At 53.0% G+C, this 21,382-nt stretch overlaps 1 protein-coding gene and 1 pseudogene across 4 annotated transcripts; both read left to right on the plus strand.

Annotated features, from left to right (window-relative positions):
- Positions 1-677: 677 nt before the first annotated feature.
- Positions 678-11,575, plus strand: NCKIPSD (NCK interacting protein with SH3 domain). 3 transcript variants are annotated; one of them, XM_021717601.1, is made up of 14 exons: positions 700-963; positions 1,830-1,886; positions 4,290-4,399; positions 4,726-4,930; positions 5,116-5,206; positions 5,454-5,941; positions 6,890-7,060; positions 7,242-7,328; positions 7,417-7,555; positions 7,671-7,751; positions 7,943-8,071; positions 8,158-8,250; positions 8,391-8,563; positions 10,680-11,558. In XM_021717601.1, the coding sequence occupies exons 1-14, from the start codon at positions 793-795 to the stop codon at positions 10,881-10,883; spliced, it is 2,199 nt and encodes a 732-aa protein (XP_021573276.1). In that variant the 5' UTR covers positions 700-792; the 3' UTR covers positions 10,884-11,558. The 3 variants fall into 3 exon arrangements, with proteins under 3 accessions (XP_021573277.1, XP_008066359.1, XP_021573276.1); XM_021717602.1 differs by lacking the exon at positions 1,830-1,886 and having other exon boundaries at positions 678-963; positions 5,095-5,206; positions 10,680-11,575; XM_008068168.2 differs by lacking the exon at positions 1,830-1,886 and having other exon boundaries at positions 678-963; positions 10,680-11,575.
- A 3,850-nt stretch (positions 11,576-15,425) lies between these two features.
- LOC103270630 lies at positions 15,426-16,339 on the plus strand (annotated as a pseudogene). Its single transcript, XR_002482545.1, has one exon. The product of XR_002482545.1 is annotated as a 40S ribosomal protein S2 pseudogene (transcript).
- Positions 16,340-21,382: the final 5,043 nt, after the last annotated feature.

The following is a 21,382-nucleotide window of genomic DNA, read 5'->3' on the forward strand; positions in this document are numbered from 1 at the left end:
AGCTAGGCCTAGTAGTATGAACCACCACACCCAGTCAATCAAACATGTTTTTCTTGGTAGACACAGGGTCTCCTCGCTTTGTTGCTGGTCTCCAACTACTGGTCCCAAACAACCCTCAAGCCTCAAGCCTTCCAAAGTGCTTGGATTACTGATGTGAGCCACCGCGCCAGGCCTGGTTTCTGTTTTTATGGTCACCTCCTCCCCACTGGCCACCACTGGCCCAATACCGGGAGCAGGGACTTGGCGAAGAGGAGTCGTGAGACCTAGATATAGCCCCTGGGGGCTTCCAAGTGTGGGAACAGCGGGGACCAACAATGGGACCGCCCTCTCGAGGTCGCCGTTCTTGTTAGCCGGTCAGGACCCACTCCCCCCGGGCGGCTGTGGCGCGCCGGCTAAGAGAGGAGCGCGCCTTTCCGGAGGTAGGACAGGATGTACCGCTCGGACTTGAGCAGGAAAAGGGAAACGAGAGCTAGATGCGGGAAGTCGAGGCCAGAGTGAAAGGTGAGCATGTGGCGGCCGGGGATGCCGGGGCCTGGAGTCGGAAAGGTCCGGACCTTAGGGGGCGGGAAGCTTTGGAGCCCCGCCCCACCCCGCCGAGCCTCTCCGGGCCACGTGGGGGCGCCGCTCTTCAGTGCGCAGGCCGATACAGTCTGGGGTGGGGCTTGGCGGGTGGGCACGCGCGCGCACGCGCGTTGTGTCACGGGGTGGGGCGAGCGCGGTGCGGCGCTCCCGGCCTGGAGTGTTGGTTCGGTATCCTCCGTCACCTACCTTGCACCGGCCCGGCCTGGCCCCATGTACCGCGCGCTGTACGCCTTCCGCTCGGCGGAGCCCAACGCGCTGGCGTTCGCCGCGGGCGAGACCTTTCTGGTGCTGGAGCGCAGCAGCGCGCACTGGTGGCTGGCGGCGCGGGCGCGCAGCGGAGAGACGGGCTACGTGCCGCCCGCCTACCTGCGCCGCCTGCAGGTGAGTGTGCCCCTCTCGGCCCGGCCGCCGCAGCCCCTGGGACGGGACTCCTTCACAGGCCCGCAGAACCGACCCAGGGACCCCAGATTCTCCAAGACCTGAGACCGAGACCTCTGGCAGACAGGGAGTTCGAGAACCTGGCACTAAGACCGCAGACCCATGGAGACTGAAATCCCCAAAACCAGCATAGCATCCTTCATAAAAGACCAGGCCCTTGACAACCAACTCCAGATCTACCAAAAGCCTAACTCTGGCACTGAGATTCCTTGGGACCCCGGACCCCTCAATATCGAAGCCTCCAACTGAGTAGAATTTAAGAGCCAGACCCTGCGTCTCCAGCACCATCGAATTCTGATGAGACTCCAGACTCTTAATATGCGTCTTCCTTGGCTCTCTAGAATCCCACACTCTTGTCTTCTTCCCCTCTCAGGCCCCCAGTTGGTGACACTGCTTTCACTACTGAGACTTCGGCCACCTTGGACACCACCTGTTTCCCCAGACATTCTCCAGGTCCTCAATTCCCCTCTTGGACCCTTGAGCCATAGACAACCCTATCCCCTAAGTGACCCAAGCCTTGGGACCTTAGTGTCTTTCACTGTCTTGTATTCAGTCTCCTTCTCAGCTCTTCCCAAGATTACCCTAATCCTGTTTGAACTAAGGACCCTCAGCCCCTACTGACACTGCCTAGCACTGCTTCCTCTACTTTCCGAACCCCAGGCCTTGACTTTTCAAATTTCCTTCCTTTGAAAGTGGGGGAGCTCTGTCCCTCCTTATCCCCAGCCTGGAGCCGGGGCCGCTCCTATTCTGAGGAAGTGAGTCCTTCTCATGGCTTCCCCTGGTCTGACCATGGCCCCATTTCCTTCCAGTGGAAGCTGCAGTCCCAGTTCTGTTTCCCTAAGAGTAGCCCTGTTGTGGGGGCTGGGGTGCAGTGTCTTCAGCTGATATATTCTGACCACAGGGGGAAGGAGGGCCCAGAGCCGCCTAGGCTGTGCCAGACACCCCCGCCCTGTCCTAGTCTCCAGCCTTTAGGAAACATCCTGTCCCAGCTCGGTTCAGGACAGAAATAACAGGATAAATTTGGAATTGTCATCTGTTCTTACCGAGAGGATGGGCCCTGGGCTTTAGGGGCTTCCTCACAAACTCTCAGCCTGATCCTATGTAGAATTGACCATCGTAAAAGGTGGGGCCCAGGACACCATGGCTGCTGGCACTGGAGTGAGTGTGTCAGACCCAGTCTCTTTGGGAATGGGGTCTCAACGAAGGCTCTGAGGAAAGTCCTGTCTCTTCCCCTACTGGGCATAGTTTTTTTTGTTTTTGTTTTTGTTTTTTTGAGTTGGAGTCTCACTCTGTCACCCAGACTGGAGTGCAGTGGCCGCTCCCGGCCACTGCAGCCTCGACCCGCTGGGCTCCGGTGATCCTTCCGCCTCAACCTTCCAAGTAGCTGGAACTACAGGCGCGCGCTACCACGCCCGGCTCATTTTTTGATTTATTGTAGAGATGAGGTCTCGCCAAGTTGCCGAGGCAGGTCTCGAACCCGCGGGCTCAAGCAATCCACTCACCTCGGCCTCCCAAAGTGCTGGGATTACAGGCTGAGCCACCGAGCCCGGCTACTGGGCATAGTTTAAGGGCCTGTGAGTTCATTTCCCTAGCCAGGACCAGTGGGGCAGGATGTTTGGGGAGGGTAGAGAGGCTACCATCTTTGTCACTATCTCTCTGTTTCTTTCTGCATATCTTTTTCTATCTCCATTTCCATGACTACTTATCTCTGTTTGTGTCACTGCGACTCTACCTGTGTTTTCTCTTTCCCACTGTGTTTTCTCTCTCTGGCTTTCAGTTTCTTTCTGAATTGTTTCTTGCTGCCTGCCTCTCCATTCCTCTGAGCCCCTTTTTCTCTCCATGTCTTTCTTACTCTCTGGGTATACGTATGTCTTTCTTTGTGTCCCCTTCTCTATTTTCTAGAGTTCAGGGAGACATACCACAGAGAGGGGTTTGCTAACCTCTGTGTCCACCTGACTATCCCCATTAGGGAAACTTCTCAAACCCACTCCAGACTGAGTTCACCTCAGCTCTGAGGCTCCTCTGTAGCCTGATGGACCGTGGCCAGGGCCAGGGCCAGGGGAGGGTTGGGGGTAGCTGGTCCCACAGCTGTTACTCCCGCAGCCCTGCCCTATGCCAGACAGGCAAGGTAGACTAGACTCCTGGATTGCTGGGGGGTGGCAACACAGAGCTGAGAGCAGGGGCTAGACCCCTTCCTCATGTCTATCTGTTGCTTCCCCGGGTAGGTCTGGAAACTTAACTGGGACAGCTTGGGGGTTGAGGCCCAGCAGTAGGGATGAGGAAGGGAGGTCTCACCTCCCAGGGCATGCAGAGAGCTCTACAAGGATAGGATTGTCCTGGGATATGACCTTGGTTTTGTGAAAGATCAGCAAGATCCAGAGTGACTTATTAAAGATTCTAGACACTGGAGGCGTCCTGCTTGGCATCTCAACCTGGGCTTTGTGCCAAGACCAGAGATAGACCAGGTGTGTGCTCCTGGCCCTAAGCTGGGTCAAGTCCCTGAACTATATTTTTGCTTTAGACCCCTGGTTTTCAGAGACATCTTAGCCAAGAGCCTCACTGTAGAGTAAAATCCTGAGTGGGGGCCTAAATATGTAAAGTGGCAGCATGGGGACCACCCTGTGCCTCAGCTCCCTAAGTGACACAGGTTGAAAACCTCATTCTAAGCTGGGCTCAGTGGCTCAACCTGTAATCCTGTGCCTTTGGGAGGCTGAGGTGAGTGGATTGCCTGAGCCCACGGGTTCGAGATCCACCTGGGCAGCGAGACCCATCTCTACAATAAATCAAAAAATCAGCCAGGCATGGTAGCGCATGCCTGTAATCCCGGCTACTTGGAAGGCTGAGGCGGAAGGATCGCTGGGGCCCAGCAGGTCGAGGCTGCGGTGGCCGGGAGCAGCCACTGCACTCCAGTTTGGGCGACAGGGTGAGACTCCAGCTCAAAAAAAAAAAAATCAGCCAGGCGTGGTAGCGTGCGCCTGTAGTTCCAGCTACTTGGAAGACTGAGGTGGAAGGATCATCGGAGCTCAGCAGGTCGAGGCTGCAGTGGCCAGGAGCGGCCACTGCACTCCAGTCTGGGCAATCGAGTGAGACTCCAACTAAAAAAAAAAAGAAAACCTCATTCCATTTTCCGGTTCAAATTTTTGTGCTGTATCCAACATTCCAGGCTTCAGCTGTAGAAGTTCTCTGCCCTGGGTTTCTTCTTGGTCTGGGTATGAGCTGAGCACCCCTACTTGACTTCCTGGTCTGACTACCACTTCCTGTCCCCCCAGGGCCTAGAGCAGGATGTACTCCAGGCCATTGACCGGGCCATTGAAGCTGTACACAACACAGCCATGCGGGATGGTGGCAAGTACAGCCTGGAACAGCGAGGAGTCCTCCAGTGAGTTCAGGGAACAGAGAGTGACACCTCCTAGTGAACACGGTGGGGTGGGTCCTTCAGTGAGTGTCATGGGGCAGGAGGGTCTGAGAAATGTGGGGTTGGCAAGGGTGTGGAGGAATGGAACCTCCCAATGAGCATAATGTAGGGTCCTTCAGTGGGTACCAGAAATGTGCAAAGGGTAAGACTGGAGGTAGTATGGGCTACTGTAAAGTAGGGTAGAGTATAGAGGAGATGGGGGTGTGAGGGGCTTGGGCTATGGAGTCCCAGCATCCCATAGGGAGCATATGAAGACTGGTAGCTCAAAAGTCTCCCTGTCCCTCCACCAGAAAGCTGATCCACCACCGGAAGGAGACCCTGTCTCGTAGAGGCCCCTCAGCCTCCAGTTCAGCAGTTATGACACCATCTACCAGTGACCATCATCTGGATGCTGCTGCTGCCAGGCAGCCCAACGGGATGTGTCGAGCTGGGTTTGAACGGCAGCACAGCCTGCCCAGTTCTGAGCATCTTGGGGCAGATGGAGGTCTTTACCAGGTACATGGAGAGGGCATCCTGGAGAATGGAGTTGGATGAGCTTCATCCAGAAGCTCAAAGGGTCCTCTTGGGAGAGTGATACAGCCCAGAACCATAGCCCTGCTGTGCTCAGGGCTCAGGGTCCCAGCCAGGCTGTTGTCCCAGATGTCAGTCTGTCTTCCCAGATCCTACTTCTGTTCTCCCAGATCCCACCACAGCCTCGCCGAGCAGCACCCACCACGCCACCCCCACCTGTGAAGCGCCGAGACCGAGATGCCCTGATAACCTCTGGGAGTGGTAAGAAGGAGGTTGGGAGAATTAGTGTGGGGCACTCTGTGCTTGGAACGGTTGCCCTGCCCATGTCAGGGAGTTGGGGGCTCTAGGCTTGAGGAGAAGATAGGGCCCCCATGTTGAGACAGTTGGGGGCTCTGGGCTTGGTGGGCAGAGGAGGTGGGCCCTGTATTGGAGGACAGGGGCTCTAGGCTGGGAGGGGTAGGGGCCCCCAGGGGATTGCCCCAGCACAGTATTCACTCTCTACTCACAGGTGGCCGCAGTACCATGCCCTCTGGGGGTAGCTCTGTGTCCAGCAGCTCCTCAGTCAGCAGCACCTCCCTGGATACACTCTATACTGGCTCTAGCCCATCTGAACTGGGCTCCAGCTGTTCACCCACACCCCCACCAGTGCCCCGTCGAGGCACCCACACTACCACGTCCCAAGTCCAGTCCCCTCCCTCCAAGGCACCAGCCCCTGAACCCCCTGCAGAAGAAGTGGCAGTTGGTACAAACTCAACCCCTGATGACCTGGAGGCCTTGAATGCACTGAGCCTGGGGACCACAGAAGAGAAGGCAACTGAGATGGCTGTGCCGAGGACCATTGGGGCTGAACTGATGGAGCTTGTGCGGAGAAACACTGGCCTGAGCCACGAATTATGTCGTGTGGCCATCGGCGTCGTGGTGGGTCACATCCAGGCTTCCGTGCCGGCCAGCTCACCTATCATGGAGCAGGTCCTCCTCTCGCTGGTAGAGGGCAAGGTGAGGGTGGGCAGCATGGCTAGGAGCCTTCCCACCCTCAGGCCACCCTGCTACCCTCACCCTGTTCTCATTCTCACATATTTGTCCAGCCTGTACTTGACAGGTGTTTGTCAAGCTCTAGCTCTGGGTTTTCATTGTGCTGGGCACTGGGGACATTTGAGCTGATCCCTGAAGGAGAAAGGAAGGAAGAGAATTCCAGGCAGAGGTGCAGCTTAGACAAGGACCATGAGGCAGGACCAAACTTGGCCCCTAAGAAGAAGTGGCACAAGGCCAACATGACTAGAACACAGGGAGTGAGGGAGCGGGTGGTGTGGGAGGAGCTAAGACCTGGGACAGGTGACAGATGAGACCAGATGTGGATAGCCAAGAGTTCTGTCTGGTTGAAGAGAAGGATGGACACAGGACATGGGTGAGGGTAGTGCTTTGCTGGCTTTGGCAGTGAGAGACATGGATACATGGTGAGCTATGATGGAGGACTAAGTGCTGCATTGGATGGTTGGGGTCTTTTGCCAGGGTTGGGGCACTGACCAGGAACAGGATTAGGGAGCAGTAAGCCTACACGATGGGGGAGAGATGGGCCAAAGGTTCCTTCTTAGGGCTCCATGGTTCCTCTTATAGTTCTGGTGTGAGACTAGATAGCCAGTGCCTGGTTGGCAGGGTTCGAGCAAAATATGGGAGGTAGGTAGATGACAGACTTGATGCCACGTTGTGTGGAATGGGAGAGTGAGGTCTGAGTTACATTCAGGTAGTGACAGTTCATGGCCCTCCTCATAATGGGTTTTTATCCATGCCTGGGATGAGAGACACATTAGAAATCCCAGTGTGGGCCGTGTGGGACTTCAGCTCACAAGAGTATAGGTCCACAGGTGGGCTCTCCAGGCCCTGGGGCTCCCTGGAGATGGTGAGGGCAGGAGTGTGCTGAGCCATGCCTCGCCCTCTCTTCCCCAGGACCTGAGCATGGCCCTGCCCTCAGGGCAGGTCTGCCATGACCAGCAGAGGTTGGAGGTGATCTTTGCAGACCTGGCTCGGCGGAAGGACGACGCTCAGCAGCGCAGCTGGGCCCTGTATGAGGACGAGGGTGTCATCCGCTGCTACCTAGAGGAGCTGCTGCATATTCTGGTACGGGATAGGGGCCCACACGCACACCCCTGCCCCCAGCATATGGAACAGTGATCCTCACCCTGCACCATCTCTCTTCAGTCTTAGGAGTCTTCCCTGCACACATGTGCTCAGCTGTGTCCCATGTGACCACACAGCTTGGCTTACACCAGGTGACTCTCACGTTTCCTCCTCCTTGCAGACTGATGCAGACCCTGAAGTTTGCAAGAAAATGTGCAAGAGAAATGAGTTTGAGTCTGTCTTAGCCTTGGTGGCCTATTACCAAATGGTGTGTACAAGACAGAGGGGAGGGGGCACTGGGGGACCTGATTAGGGGTGGGAGCTCCTGGCACTGAGCATGCAGAGTCTTCTGCTAGGAGCACCGAGCATCACTGCGGCTGCTGCTCCTCAAGTGCTTCGGTGCCATGTGCAGCCTGGATGCAGCCATCATCTCCACGCTTGTGTCATCTGTGCTGCCTGTGGAACTGGCGCGGGACATGCAGACAGACACACAGGGTGAGGTGGAAGGACAAGATGGTGGGAGCTTCCTGCCATCTGGAGAGGGTTCCTGCCCCCTGCTGGGGTTTCCTGCCATCTTCAGGGTTTCTAACTGCCTGCCTTGTCCCCCCAGACCACCAGAAACTCTGTTACTCCGCCCTCGTCCTAGCCATGGTCTTCTCCATGGGAGAGGCAGTGCCCTATGCACACTATGGTAAGAATACAGATCGCTGACCAACTGATCACAGGTCCCTGAGCCAGGGCCTCTGGTCTGAGGGCCTGTGGACCCACTGACTACATAACCTGGCAGGGATAGGGTGATCCCAGGCTCACAGAAAACCAAGAAGGCTGGGTGGTGGGTGGAGAGGATACAGGGCTGCAGACTTCTGTGTGCCCGTCTCCCAGAACACCTGGGCACACCCTTCGCCCAGTTCCTACTAAGCATCGTCGAGGATGGGCTGCCCTTGGATACCACAGAGCAGCTGCCGGACCTCTGCGTGAACCTGCTTCTGGCTCTCAACCTGCACCTGCCAGGTGGGGTGGGGCCTGGTCGGGTGGTGGCAGACCAAATGGGGGCTCTCCAGGCTAAAATCCTTGTCTACACCCATGTTCTTCCCCAGCCCCTGACCAGAACGTCATCATGGCTGCCCTGAGCAAACATGCCAATGTCAAGATCTTCTCTGAGAAGCTGCTGCTGCTCCTAAACAGAGGGGGTGAGGGCCCAGGAATCTGCGTGGGTGCCACTTTGATGTCCTGTGACTCCATGACCCCCTGCAATGACTTATGTAATCCCCTGGGGTGACTCGGGACCCCCACAAGGACTGCCCTGACCTCTTTGACCCCTGCCTCCTAGATGACCCTGTGCGTATCTTCAAACATGAGCCACAGCCACCACACTCTGTCCTCAAGTTTCTGCAGGATGTATTCGGCAGCCCTGCCACAGCTGCCATCTTCTACCACACAGACATGATGGCACTCATTGACATCACTGTGCGGCACATCGCAGACCTATCTCCTGGAGACAAGGTGCCTGGAGGTGGCTGCAGCATGAATGTTTGCTGTGTGGAAACTGAAACAAAATGGGGGGAAGTGATATTGAGTGGAGATGAGGGGACAGGGCCACTTCTGGAGCCAGGTAAGTTTGGGAGTCCACCCAGAAACTGAGAAGTGTGCCAGGATCTGAAGGAGCCAGCCATGAGGTGATCTGGAGGTGGGGTGTCTGGAGAAAGCTGGAGTGGAAAAGTGGGAAGTGAGGAATGAGGGAGTGGAGTTTACACAAAGCCTTGGAGGCTGCAGCAGGCAATAGTGACCTCTCCTTGAGGAAGGGGAAGTGATTTGATTAACATCCCTCATGGAATCTGGATTGTGTGAGAATAGGAGCTGGCCAGAGAGGAAACAACCGCAGTAGTCTAGGAGGCGTGGATGGGTTGGGGAGAGGCTGAGCCACCACACCTGGCCCAGGGAGAATGTTTCAAAGGTGGGGGAGACTGGTGCATGTCCTGAACCAGAGGGAGTGATCCAGCAAGTGTAGAAAGATGGATGATGTGCCGGGCATGGTGCCTCATGCTGGTAATTCCAGCACTTTGGGAGGCAGAGGTGAGAGGGTTGCCTGAACCCAGCAGTTCTAGACCAGCCTGGGCAACTTGGGAAGACCTCATCTCTACAATAAATTAAAATATCAGCCAGGTGTGGTATCGCATGCCTGTGGTTCCAGCTGCTTGGAAGGCTGAAGTAGAAGGATCACCTGAGTCCTGCGGGTTGAGGCTGTGGTGGCCATGAGCATGCCACTGCACTCCAGCCTGGGCAACAGAGTGAGACCTGACTCAAAAAAAAGAAAAATGGATGTTGTGATGGGGACAGTGGGCCACTGCGAGAGTCAAGTAGATGAGCACAGGGGAGGGTCTAGGCCCCCAAGGTCAGGAGCCAGGGCAGTTTATTCTGGTGGGACATGTGAGATGAAAGTGGTACATAGGAGGGTAGACAAGGGGTTTCTGAAAGATTGCTTCTGTTTTCTCCTTGAAGCACAAGGCCAGCTCACCAGGCAGTTTCGGTTTGGAAGACAGAGAGAAGGTGGGCAATGGAACTTGAAGGGAGAGTGAACATGGCAGGGAAAAGCAGTGGAAGTCTGAGGCAGTGCTGGATGTCCATTTGAGGTTTGTGACAGTGAATGAAGTTCAGGGCTACACACAGCTTTGTACTTGTCTACTGTTTTGGCATTTGATGTGCAGTCACTGTGTTCTGACACTCAGCTGGGACTGCCAGGCTGCCTAAAAGAGGTTTTAGTGTTGATTCCTCTAATGAAAGGTAAAGAGAGAAGTGAGAGACATTGAGGGGAGCAGACAAAGTGTTAGGGTCAAGTCAGTGAATTGGGGGTCTCAGTGAGGACAAAGAAGAGCTTGACTGTCAAGTCATAGGGACTGTTGGAACTGCTTCACCCCGAGGTGCTGGGAGTGTGGGCTGGAGAAGAGGGTGTTGGAGATGGGTTCAGGGAATATGTTGAAGTAAGATTGCTGGGTCTTAGAAATGACTTGGGTATGAGGTATGTAGAAGAGAAGTATCAGAGGACAACTGCAATTCAGGCCTGTTCTTTTGAATTGACAGCAGCGCTCTTTATGAAGATAAAGAGCATGAGAAAGTCTTCAGCATTGGGAAGATGAGGAAGATCATGAGTTTGTGATGGACAGGTGGGTTTGAGGTCTTTGAGATATGCAGAAGATGACAAGTAAGCAGTTGGATATTCTTGTCTGGAACTCACAGGAGAGGTCTAGGCAAGAGGTGTGAAGGTAGTTACTCATATTGGTGTGAATGAGATCTTCCAGAGCAAGAGAGGATAGGGTGAGGAGGAGCAGGCCTCTGACTCATAGAGTTACCTTGAGGAACCAGCTTTAAAGAATGGGCAGGACTTTCCTGGGCAGGCCACATTTTGGGACTGATTGTGGCTGGACTGGTTCATTCACTCACTTATTCAAAAACTATTGAAGACCAGTTCTGTGCCAGGTACATTCTGAGCGCGGCCCTGATATTAAAGTGGTATGAGCTACTCCACAGCCTTAGGGTCTGTGGAGCAGTAGTGGCCTGCCCCTGTCTCGTGGTGGTCATAGTGCCTTCCTGGGGTCCCTGAGCTGGCCTGGTCTTCCCACAGCTGCGCATGGAATACCTCTCCCTGATGCATGCTGTGGTCCGCTCCACGCCCTACCTGCAGCACCGCCACCGGCTGCCCGACCTGCAGGCCACACTGCGACGCATCCTTGCTGAGGAGGAGGCCTCGCCCCAATGCCAGATGGACCGCATGATTGTCCGAGAGATGTGCAAGGAATTCCCGGAGCTGGGGGAGGCTCCCAGCTAGCACCTTCCTTTCCCTTCTTCCCTGCAGCCCCAGTTAGAGTGCAGAGGACTTGGGGCTTGGCCCTAAGAATGTTTTGCACTAACAGTTTGAGAAGATAAGGTGGCAGAAGGCACCTGAGCAGGGCCCTCCCACCTGAAGGAGAGCTTACACAGGGGGCCAAGTGTAGGATTGGGGACCACAGTCTGGGAGCTATACTGGGGCAGGGGAATGTGCAAGCTGAAGCCCCTCTCTCCCCAGTAGTCTGCTTCTTCAGCATGCCCCCCTTCACTCCGTACCCACATGCACACTCAGAGTCCTGCTGCTGCTCCAGGCTGGGCCAGAGCCCCCATCCCCACCCTGCCTGGTCTGTATCCTGGGCCTCAGCAAGCCATGTCCTTGGGGTGAGGGGAGGCATCTCCCACCAGCTCTGTTCTTTGCCTTAGCTTTGCAGTGAGTACTGCTCATGTGCTCCCCCTCACCCCTGTGGGGGTTGCTGCCCTTCATTCCCACCCCCAGAGGCCTTGGCCAAGCTGCTGCTTTGAAAGCGGGATCTTGGAGACAGGCCATTCATCCTGGAGCCTCACAGAACAGGATGATGGTGCTGAGAAAGTCAATGACAGAATCTATTTTCTCTGTAAAAATGTAGACTGAAAAGCCATATGTATTTTCCTATGTGCTGCAGCTCTCCTTTGGAAATAAATCACAGGCATCTGAAAACAGGCTTTCCTGTATGATCCTGGAGGGTGGTGGGAGAGGATGGGCAGGATGGCTGGGGCCTCAGGTCCCATCTGTGTAGCTTACACTGACCTCTCCAGTCTGAGGAGGTGATAAGCCCTGGCAGGCCTGGCCTTGAAGGCCCTTTAGGTCCTTTTCCAGCCTCTCTTCCCTGAGCTCCCTCTTCTTTTGGACCCCAGCCCTAGCCAGATGTCCCCTGTGGTCTACTTGTGGATGTCTGCACCTCCAGGTTTCATGTACATCTTTCCCTTTGCTTTGAATCCATCCCTGTCTTCCCTGTTGAAACCCTTCATACCTGTTCTCAAAGGAAGCCCTTGCCTCCCTGAATGCCTGGGTCCTGGCCGGCCCTGTTTCTGTTTCTCATTTGTCCTTGGGTCCAGCAAAACCCCCTCATTTTGTGACCTCAACAAAGATTTGGTAATTATGATAGGATGAAAAGAGCTAACAAGCAAAAGGAGTATCTTAACAAGCATGGGGTTAGGTTTACATTACTGTTTTAGAAGAATTAGGGGCCAAAGTTTGTCAAAAACTTCTTTCTTTTGGGCTCCCAAGTTAGCAAAGACACTCTCACCAGAAGTGGGAGAGAAGAGTCAGGAACCCACATGCAGACCTAGTGTTTTTTTGTTTTTGAGGTGAGGTCTCACTGTGTTGCCCAGTCTGGTCTCAAACTTCTGACTCAAGTGATTCTTCCACCTCAGCCTCCCAAGTAGCTGGAATTACAAGTGTGTGCCACTGTGCCTGGCTCGTAGTAGTTTTCTTTTTTTTTTGAGTTGGAGTCTCACTGTCACCCAGACCGGAGTGCAGTGGCCGCTCCCGGCCACCGCAACCTCGACCTGCTGGGCTCCAGCAATCCGTCTGCCTCAGCCTTCCAAGTAGCTGGAACTACAGGCATGCACTACCATGCCCGGCTAATTTTTTGATTTATTGTAGAGATGAGGTCTCGCCAAGTTGCCCAGGTGGCTCTCAAACCCTCGGGCTCAGGCAGTCCACTCACCTCAGCCTCCCAAGGCGGGGGATTACAGGCTGAGCCACTGAGCCCAGCTTCAGTAGTAGTTTTCATCAGGCAATTCCACACATTCAGAATAACTGACACTGACTTCTGGTTGCAACTTTTTCTTTCTCATTGAGGTGCTGGAGACAGGAGGCTAAGGGTAGGGCCCCCGAAAAAGAGGCTCTCAGGAAGCTGAGTCAGGAACATTTGATAGGAAGTCCATGGGAGCAAAGTATGGGAGTCTGATGGGGAGACATCCCTCTTTAACCGTTGACTCTGTCCAAAGGCTAAGCCCAAAAGCTCACCTGGAGCTGAGGAAGGGCTGACAGTGTTTGGCCCCAGTATAGCTCTGTGGGGAACAACCTGGTTACTCTTCATCCTGGAGACATTCGGCCTCCCTCACATGCAGAATCAATGATACTGTCTTCTAGTCACGACTCCTTTCTCACTGAGGTGCTGAAGGTAGGGAGCCATTATTTTCACGAGATAAGTGTAATTCAGCAAAAAGCACAGGTCCTTGAGAAGCTGGGGCAGGAGCATTTGACAGCCTCCATGACTTGTTCTGTTCCCTGTTGTGATATACACACTGACCTCATGGGAACAGCAGGGCTGTGCTGTGCCTTCTGTTCTGGTATTGGTACTTAGAATGAACAAAGTATAGCCAGTGGCAGAAGCACCTGCCCACTTCAGGATTGTCGGGTTGAGGGCGGGGGGTTCTTGCGCATGTCTATAAGGGACGCAGAAGCCCCAGCTGACAGAATTACATAAATACTCTGAGGGGTTCCAGCAAACACCCTGATGGTGGTCTCACAACATAAATTACAACCACAAAGGCACATTATGATTAGCCGGAGATTTCCTCTCAGAACTGTCTTGAGAGAACACCTCCACAGCTGCTTGGAAGAATGGTAGATGTGGATGTTGTTAGGCAGGAGAGAGTACTAAGCCAGTTCAAGGAAGGGGAATGTTTGCCTGGAGTCAAGAAGAAAAACTCAAATTGGGGCGAGGGAAAGGCAGTGAGGGGAGCTGGACTGATTTCTGGGTTCGAAATTCCTTGGTTAGAGGTAGTTCCTAGCTGGGCACAGTGGGTCATGTCTGTAATCCCAGCAGGCATGAGGCAGGCGGATTGCTTGAGCCCAGGAGTTCCAGACCAACCTGGACAACACAGTAAAACTTCGTCTCTACAAAAAATAAAAATAAAATATCTGGATCTGGCGGTGTGCATCTGCAGTCCCAGCTACTCAGGATGCTGAGGTGGAAGGATCACCTGAGCCCAGGAGGTCAGGGCTGTCATGAGCTGCAATCGTTGTGATCATGGCACTGCACTCCAGCTTGGGTGACAGAGACTGACCCAACTCAAAAAACAAATAAAAGAAGGTGTACCTAGAAATGGGTGTCTAAAAGTGCTGACACTATATCTGTGGGCCATGCAATGGGCTACAGGATGCGGGTGCATAAGACAAGCCTGGGGTGAGGGCTCAAGTAAAGACCACCTGCTTGCTCAGTCCCCAAAATATTCATACTGAGGCTTCAAATAAATGAGGACAATTTTTTTTTGTTTTTATGGAAGAATAACTGCTATGAAAAGTTCAGTATTCAAAGAGTACAACTGACTTAATGAATTGTGACAGTGAGAATGCCAATATAACCACCAGAAGAAGAAAAATAGAATGTCAATCCCAAACCACTTAGTCACTGTTAATCACTGACTCCTCCCCATGAGTAGTCATAGATAAATTTTGCCTGTTTTTGAACTCTATAAAAATGAAACCATACAATATAAATTCTTTTGTCTGGCTTCTTTCACTATTCAGTTTTTGAGATTCAACTATGTCATAGTATGTGGATGCAGTTTGTTCATTCCCAATGCTGTATTAATATACTCTCATTTATCCATCCACTGTTCGTGACCTTTCAGTTGTTTCCAATTTTTGTCTATTGCAAATAGTGCTACTAGGAACACTGTTTACATGTCTTCTTGTTGATCATATGCATTATTGGGGGGGCAATATTTTCAAATTAAGAGTAGAGTTTCAGGGTTACAGTCAGATATTGCCAAATAGTTTTCCAAATTAGTTGTACCAGTGTACACTCCTCTGGTAGTCTGGTAGTGTCTGAGAATGTCAGCTCCTCATATCTTTCCCAAAACTTGGTATTGTCAGTCATTTTTACTTTAGCCATTCTGGTATAGTGATTTTTTTGTTTGTTTTGTTTTTTGTTTTTAAGTCGCTGTCTCACACTGTCGCCCAGGCTGGAGTGCAGTGGCATTCTTACGGCCACCACAGCCTCGACCTATTGGGCTCAGGTGATCCTTCCACCAAGCCTTCCAAGTAGCTGGAACTACAGGCATGCACCATCATGCCCAGCTAATTTTTTTGATTTACTGTAGAGGCGAGGTCTCACCAAATTGCCCAGGCTGGTCTCAAACCCCTGGACTCAGGCAGTCCTCTTGCCTCCACCTCCCAAAGTGCTGGGATTACAGGCGTGAGCCACCGTGTCTGGCAAATATGTATTTTTAAATTTGCATTTTGCTGATTATTAGAGGTTGAGCACATTTTCATTAGTTTACTAGCGACCTGAATATTCTTTTTTGTGAAGTGCCTATTCAAATCTCATACCTGACTTATCTATCTTTTATTGATTTGTAGTATGTATTTGGGATATGAATCCTTGGGTCTCATATCTTAGAATATCTTCCACTTTTAATGCCTTTTGATGAAAGGAGGTTCTTAATTGTAATGTAATCCAGTTTATCAGTATTTTCCTTTATAGTTAGCACATGTAATGTCTTGTTAAAAAAAATCTTTGCTGCTTCTTTTTCTCCAAAAGGACACCAAATGGCGGATGACGCCGGTGCAGCGGGAGGGCCCAGAGGCCCCAGGGACTCCGAATGGGAAGCCGCGGTGGCTTTCGCGGAGGTTTTGGCAGCGGCCTCCGAGGCTGAGGTCGCAGTCGGTGTCGGGGTCGGGGGCGAGGCCACGGAACTCGTGGAGGCAAGGCCAAGGACAAGGAGTGGATGCCCATCACCAAGTTGGGCCGCTTGGTCAAGGACATGAAGATCAAGTCACTGGAGGAGATCTATCTCTTCTCCCTGCCTATCAAGGAGTCTGAGATCATTGACTTTTTCCTTGGCGCCTGTCTGAAGGATGAAGTTTTGAAGAACATGCCCGTGCAAAAGCAGACCTGTGCTGGCCAGCAGACTAAGTTCAAGGCGTTTGTTGCCATCGGTGCCTACAATGGCCACATCGGTCTAGGTATCTAAGTGCTCCAAAGAAGAAGCCACTGCCATTCGGGGGGCCATCATCCTGGCCAAGCTGTCCATTGTCCCTGTGCGGAGAGGCTAGTAGGGGAACAAGATTGGCAAGCCCCACACTGTCCCTGCAAGGTGACTGGCCGCTGCGGCTCTGACCAGGTGCGCCTTATCCCTGCCCCCAGGGGCACTGGCATCGTCTCGGCCCTGGTACCTAAGAAATTGTACATGATGGCTGGCATTGATGACTGCTACACTTCAGCCAGGGGCTGCACTGCCACCCTGGGTAACTTCGCCAAGGCCACCTTTGATGCCATCTCTAAGACTTATGGTTGTTTGACCCCTGACTTCTGGAAAGAGACGGTATTCACCAAGTCTCCTTATCAGGAATTCACTGACCACCTTGTCAAGACCCACACCAGAGTCTCCATGCAGAGGACCCAGGCTCCAGCGGTGGCAACAACATAGGGTTTTCATACAAAAAAATAAAGTGAACCAAGCCCCCCAAAAACAAACAAACAAAAAACTTTGCTTTTGCACCTGTGAATAGCCACTGCACTCCAGTGAATCAGTGAGATCTTATCTGTTTTTTAAAAAAATATTTGTGCCAGGCTCGGTGGCTCAGCCTGTAATCCCAGCACTTTGGGAGGCCGAGGTGAGTGAATTGTCTGAGCTCGAGGGTTTGAGACCCGCCTGGGCAACTTGGCGAGACCTCATCTCTACAATAAATAAAAAAATCAGCTGGGTGTGGTAGTGCGCGCCTGTAGTTTCAGCTACTTGGAAGGCTGAGGCAGAAGGCTCGCCGGAGCCCAGCAGGTCGATGCTGCGGTGACCGGAAGCGACCACTGCACTCCAGTCTGGGCGACAGAGTGAGACTCCAACTCAAAAAAAAAAAAAAAAAAATTTGCTTAAAGTCATCTTTAAGATCTGTGGCCAGGCATGGTGGCTCAGCCTATAATCCCAGCACTTTGGGAGGCTGAGACGAAAGGGTTGTTTGAGCCCGGGGGTTCGGCAACTTGGTGAGACCTCATCTCTACAATAAATCAAAAACTAAGCTGGGTATGGTAGCGGGCATCTGTAGTTCCAGCTATTTGAAAGGCTGAGGTGGAAGGATCGCCTAAGCCCAGCAGGTCGAGGCTGTGGTGGCCGTGAGTGTGCCAGTGCACGCCAGCCTGGGCAATGGAGTGAGATTCCAACTCAAAACAATAAAAAGATCCGTGGCCAGACACAGTGGCTCTTGCCACTGTAATTCCAGCACTTGGGGAGGCCAGGAGTTTGAGACCAGCCTGGGCAACATACTGAAACCTCACCTCTACAATTTTTTTTTTTTAAGTCAGAGTCTCACTCTGTCACCTAGGCTGGAGTGCAGTGACACACTCATGGCTACTGCAGCCTCGATATACCGGGCTCAGGTGATCCACCTCAGCTTTCCAATTAGCTGGCTCTACAGGTGCACGCTACCACACCCGGCTAATTTTTTAAAAATTTATTGTAGAGACAAAGTCTCACCAAGTTGCCCAGACTGGTCTCGTACCCTTGGGTTCAGGCTACCCTCTTGCCTCCATCTCCCAAAGTGCTGGGATTACAAGCATGAGCCACTGTGCCTGGCCAAGATGGGCTTTTCCATAAATGATGCTGGGTCAATTGGATATCCATATAGAAAAAATTAAATGAGATCCCTACCTCATGCTTACAGAATCAATTCCATATAAAGGATTGCCTGAACCCAGCAAGTAGAGGCTGCAGTAGCCATGAGCATGCCACTGCACTCCAATCTGGGTGACAGAGTGAGACTCCAACTCAAAAAAGAAAAGGAATGGCTCATCCTTTCCTAATGTTGACTTTGAAGAACCACCCTGTCAAAATTCAAGTTTCCACACACCTTCAGGCCTGTCTCTGGATTTTGTTCCATTAGTCTACCTACCCCTGTGCCTGCATCATGTAATCTTGCCTTCTTTCTCCTCTCCCCTCCCTTCCCTTTCCCTGTTCTGATGCACAGCCTGGAGTGCAGTGGGGCTGTCATAGTTCACCAGCTCACCACAGTCTGGAACTCCTGAGCTCAAGCAATCCTCCTACCTCAGCTTCTCGAGTAGCTAGGACTACAGTGGTGCACCACCATGCCTGGCTAGTTTATATTTTGTAGAGACAAGGCCTCACTATGTTGCCCAGGATGGTCTCAAATTCCTGGCCTCAAGCAATTCTCTTGCCTCCAAAGAAGTAGCAAAGCCTGGGATTACAAGCATGAGCCACTGTGCCTGGCCCACCTTCACAATATTGAGTCTTCAGTCTTCGAATAACTTTTAACTCTATGGTTTATGTCTTTATCTCAATAATGTTTTATAGTTTTTTATATGTGTGTAGTCTTTGCATATTTTTTATTAGACTTATTCCTTGGCATTTATATTGATGCTATTGTAAATGACATCATTTTTAAGAAATTTATTTTCTAACTGTTGCTGATATATGGAAATCATGGTAGATTTTTTATATATTGATCTCACGTCCAACAACTTTGCTAAACTCACACTAACAACTTATCTGTAGGTTCCTTTGGATTTTTTACATACACAGTGAATGAGTTTTATTTTTCCCTTTCCAATCTTCATAACTTTTTATCTTTTGTCCTGCTGCACTGCATGGACCAGCCCTCCAATATAATACGAAAGCTTGTGGTCTTAAGTGTAAAATGAGACCAGTTAGCACGGTAGTTTATTTTTCTCCAGCAATGTTCTGCTGCTCCAGAGGGGAATACACAAATAGTCTATTTTAAGTGGGGTTAGATTTTAGCTCAGTGAGTTTGTCTAAGAAGAAAAGGGCAGGGTATTTATTGTAGCACTGGATTCTGTAAGGCTAATGGTAAAAGTCTGTAACTGAGGAGGTGATGGACAATGGACTAGAGATCTCAGTGAAGTCAAAGACCTGTTGTTTAATTGAGCTAGTCAGGTTGTCCAGGTCTTCTGGCTTACTCTTCTAGAAAGGTATGCCTGGCTGGAAGTGGACAAACACATGGTGGGGAGTAAAAGGCGGGAGGAGAGGGGCTTTGAAGTATCAGCCACTCCTTCGCCCTCTGGTATCTGATTTCTCCACCTGCCCTACAGCAGCCTCAAATCCCTGTCTCCAGGCACTGGCTGGACCCTCTAGCTGGAAGCTGATGAGAATGAGGATGAACCATGTAGGAGTCTTACTGTATTCCTAGGAGGTAGAGGCAAGGTTGGACTTGGAGGTGGAGCGAGGAACTATCACCAACACTTGGTTTTTGTCTTTACCAGGAGGGCATTAGGACCTGGCATTGGGAGTAAGGCATAGAGTGCAAATGGAGCGCGGGGGGCTCCATAGAACAGCAGCCACAAAGGGAATACAACAGTGGAGGCACACAAAGCAGGGAGCGACATGGAGAGCGATCGGCAGTCGACCCTGGAGTTCTGTTCTCCAAAACGAGCGTCAGTTGAGGCCAGCGTCAGCCCTTTGGGTGAGAGAGCAGGGCTTGATTTCCCTCTGCCTTAGTCGCTTTACGCCTCTGCACATTTGCCCACACAGTCTCCAAGACCTAGGGTGGCCCTTCATTCCCTCGCAGATGCAAATCTTTCCTTCGTCATTCAAGGCACTGCTTAGGCATCTTCTACGGGAAGTCTTCCCAGATCGCTAGGACTCACGCGCCTCCTCTGGAGCCAGGACTACCCCTCACCAGCGCCCGCCTGTCTCCCTCCGGTTGTTGGCGTCAAATTTTGTGCCTTCTATTCACCAGATTGTGGACCCGGAAAGTGGTGGTGCTGCTCTGGGCCCTCGCTCCTCTTGCCCCTGCACCGACTGACCCCCATCCAAAGGAGTTCCGCTCTGAGCGTCTCTGCAGATCTTCCACCCCCGCGCTCAAATTCGTAGGAACCCAAACCCTGTATTCAATGCAGAGCTCAGATCCTGGGGAGCTCCCCATATTCAGAGATGTGGGAGGGCACAACTGGAGCTCACAGGCCTGTTCTCGGCAGCTACACGGGGCACTCAGGAGGCGGAACCCGCAGGATCTCCGCCTCCCGGAAACAAGGAAATCGAGGGGCGAGAGAACGCGCCATCTGATTGGCTGGTGGTGATGTCATAGGTAGCTTTCCGGACCGGACTGAGGCCTTGACCAGGAGTTCCTTGCCTGTTTGAACAGGATCCACCCCGTCTGGACAGCCGTACCCAATGGAGGATTCTGGGGTCCTGTCTCTGACCTACTGCGGAGGATGCCTACGTCCTCTGCACCTGGCGCTGCAGCCAGTTATCGTTGCCGCCTTTGGTGGCTAGTCGGTACGGTGCCTCTTGGGTTATCTCTCGCGGCTAGCCAGGAACCCGTGGGCCCCTCCCCCATACGAGTCCGCCGTGAGGGGCGGGGCCTCCCATTATGCCAATAGAAACAATGACTCTCTTATTGGAATGCTTTGCGTTCACCCTCCTTCCCTCCCCCGACCCAGGTCGTCTTCTGTGACGTCTGTTGTGCCACGTTCACCCATTGGCCAGCTGAAACCGGCGCGTGCCAGGAGTTGCGCCGCGCGGGTAGAGCTGAATTTAACTGGGGTTGGGGGCTAGGACTGAGCTTCTGTCAATCCGTTTAAGGGGTTAAGGGATGCGGTCGTGGCAGGCGAGGGGCGGGAATCTGAGGAAGCTGGGCCCATAGCCGTGGGGCAACGCCGGGCTCCACGTTGCATCCCAGAGCACTCGGGAACCGCGACCGGATAAGGCGTGTAGCCTCTAGTGGAGGAGCCCCGAGCCCGGGAGACTGCTGGGGGCCGGCAAGGCAGGGAATAATTTGCTTCGAGAGCGTCATCTCTGGCCCTTGCTCCGCAGAGGCGCTCCAAATTAAGCAGATGGTCGCGACTTGAATAGTTAAAGCTATTGTTCGGGCTGCTGGTGCCCCAGACCGCTGTCCGGCAACCGTCTATGTCCCGAGATTCCACATAGTACCCCCGCCCAGAGTCATGAGAGCGCTCATGGGCACCAAAATTTCAGACCAGAATACGGGACAGTGTTCGGAACTAGTGCTCAGGAAGGTGGACAAGAGATTCAGAAGCAGAAAAAAGGCTGGGAGATGGAGCTGGGACAGCGCCCTAGAAGGAGGGAGGTGGGTGAGTGTGGCGTCCTAAAGCGAGGGCGGATCCGACCGCGGCGAACCTCCACGCTTAGTTCAGCACCGTGAGCAGCGCTTATGACCTCAATAAAGATGGCGGCCACAGCTTCGGTCGTCAGAGTTGCCATGCGCAGCGGGTTGTACCACCTGGTTTTGGGCGTCAGGGCGGAGATGGAGCGAACCATCGGGGAGGCCGGGAGCCATGTTGGAGCGGCAGAAGGCGGCAGCAGCGTCGGGGATGCTGTGGTGGGGGCGGCAAAAGCTGGGGCCGTATGCCAAAGGGGCTCTGGCCACGGAGTAGATGGTGTCCAGAGGGCGGCGGCGACGCAGAGCGACAGGCCGAGGGGCGGGGGCCCGGGGCGGCGGCAGGGGCCTGGGAGGGGGCCCGAGCGGCGGGACCGGCCCAAGGCTCAGACCGGGGCGGGGGGCGGTGGAGGCCGTGC

Source organism: Carlito syrichta, unplaced genomic scaffold, assembly GCF_000164805.1.
Source record: "Carlito syrichta isolate Samal-C Ts95f unplaced genomic scaffold, Tarsius_syrichta-2.0.1 Scaffold309885, whole genome shotgun sequence".
In the NCBI taxonomy this organism is placed as follows: domain Eukaryota; kingdom Metazoa; phylum Chordata; class Mammalia; order Primates; family Tarsiidae; genus Carlito; species Carlito syrichta.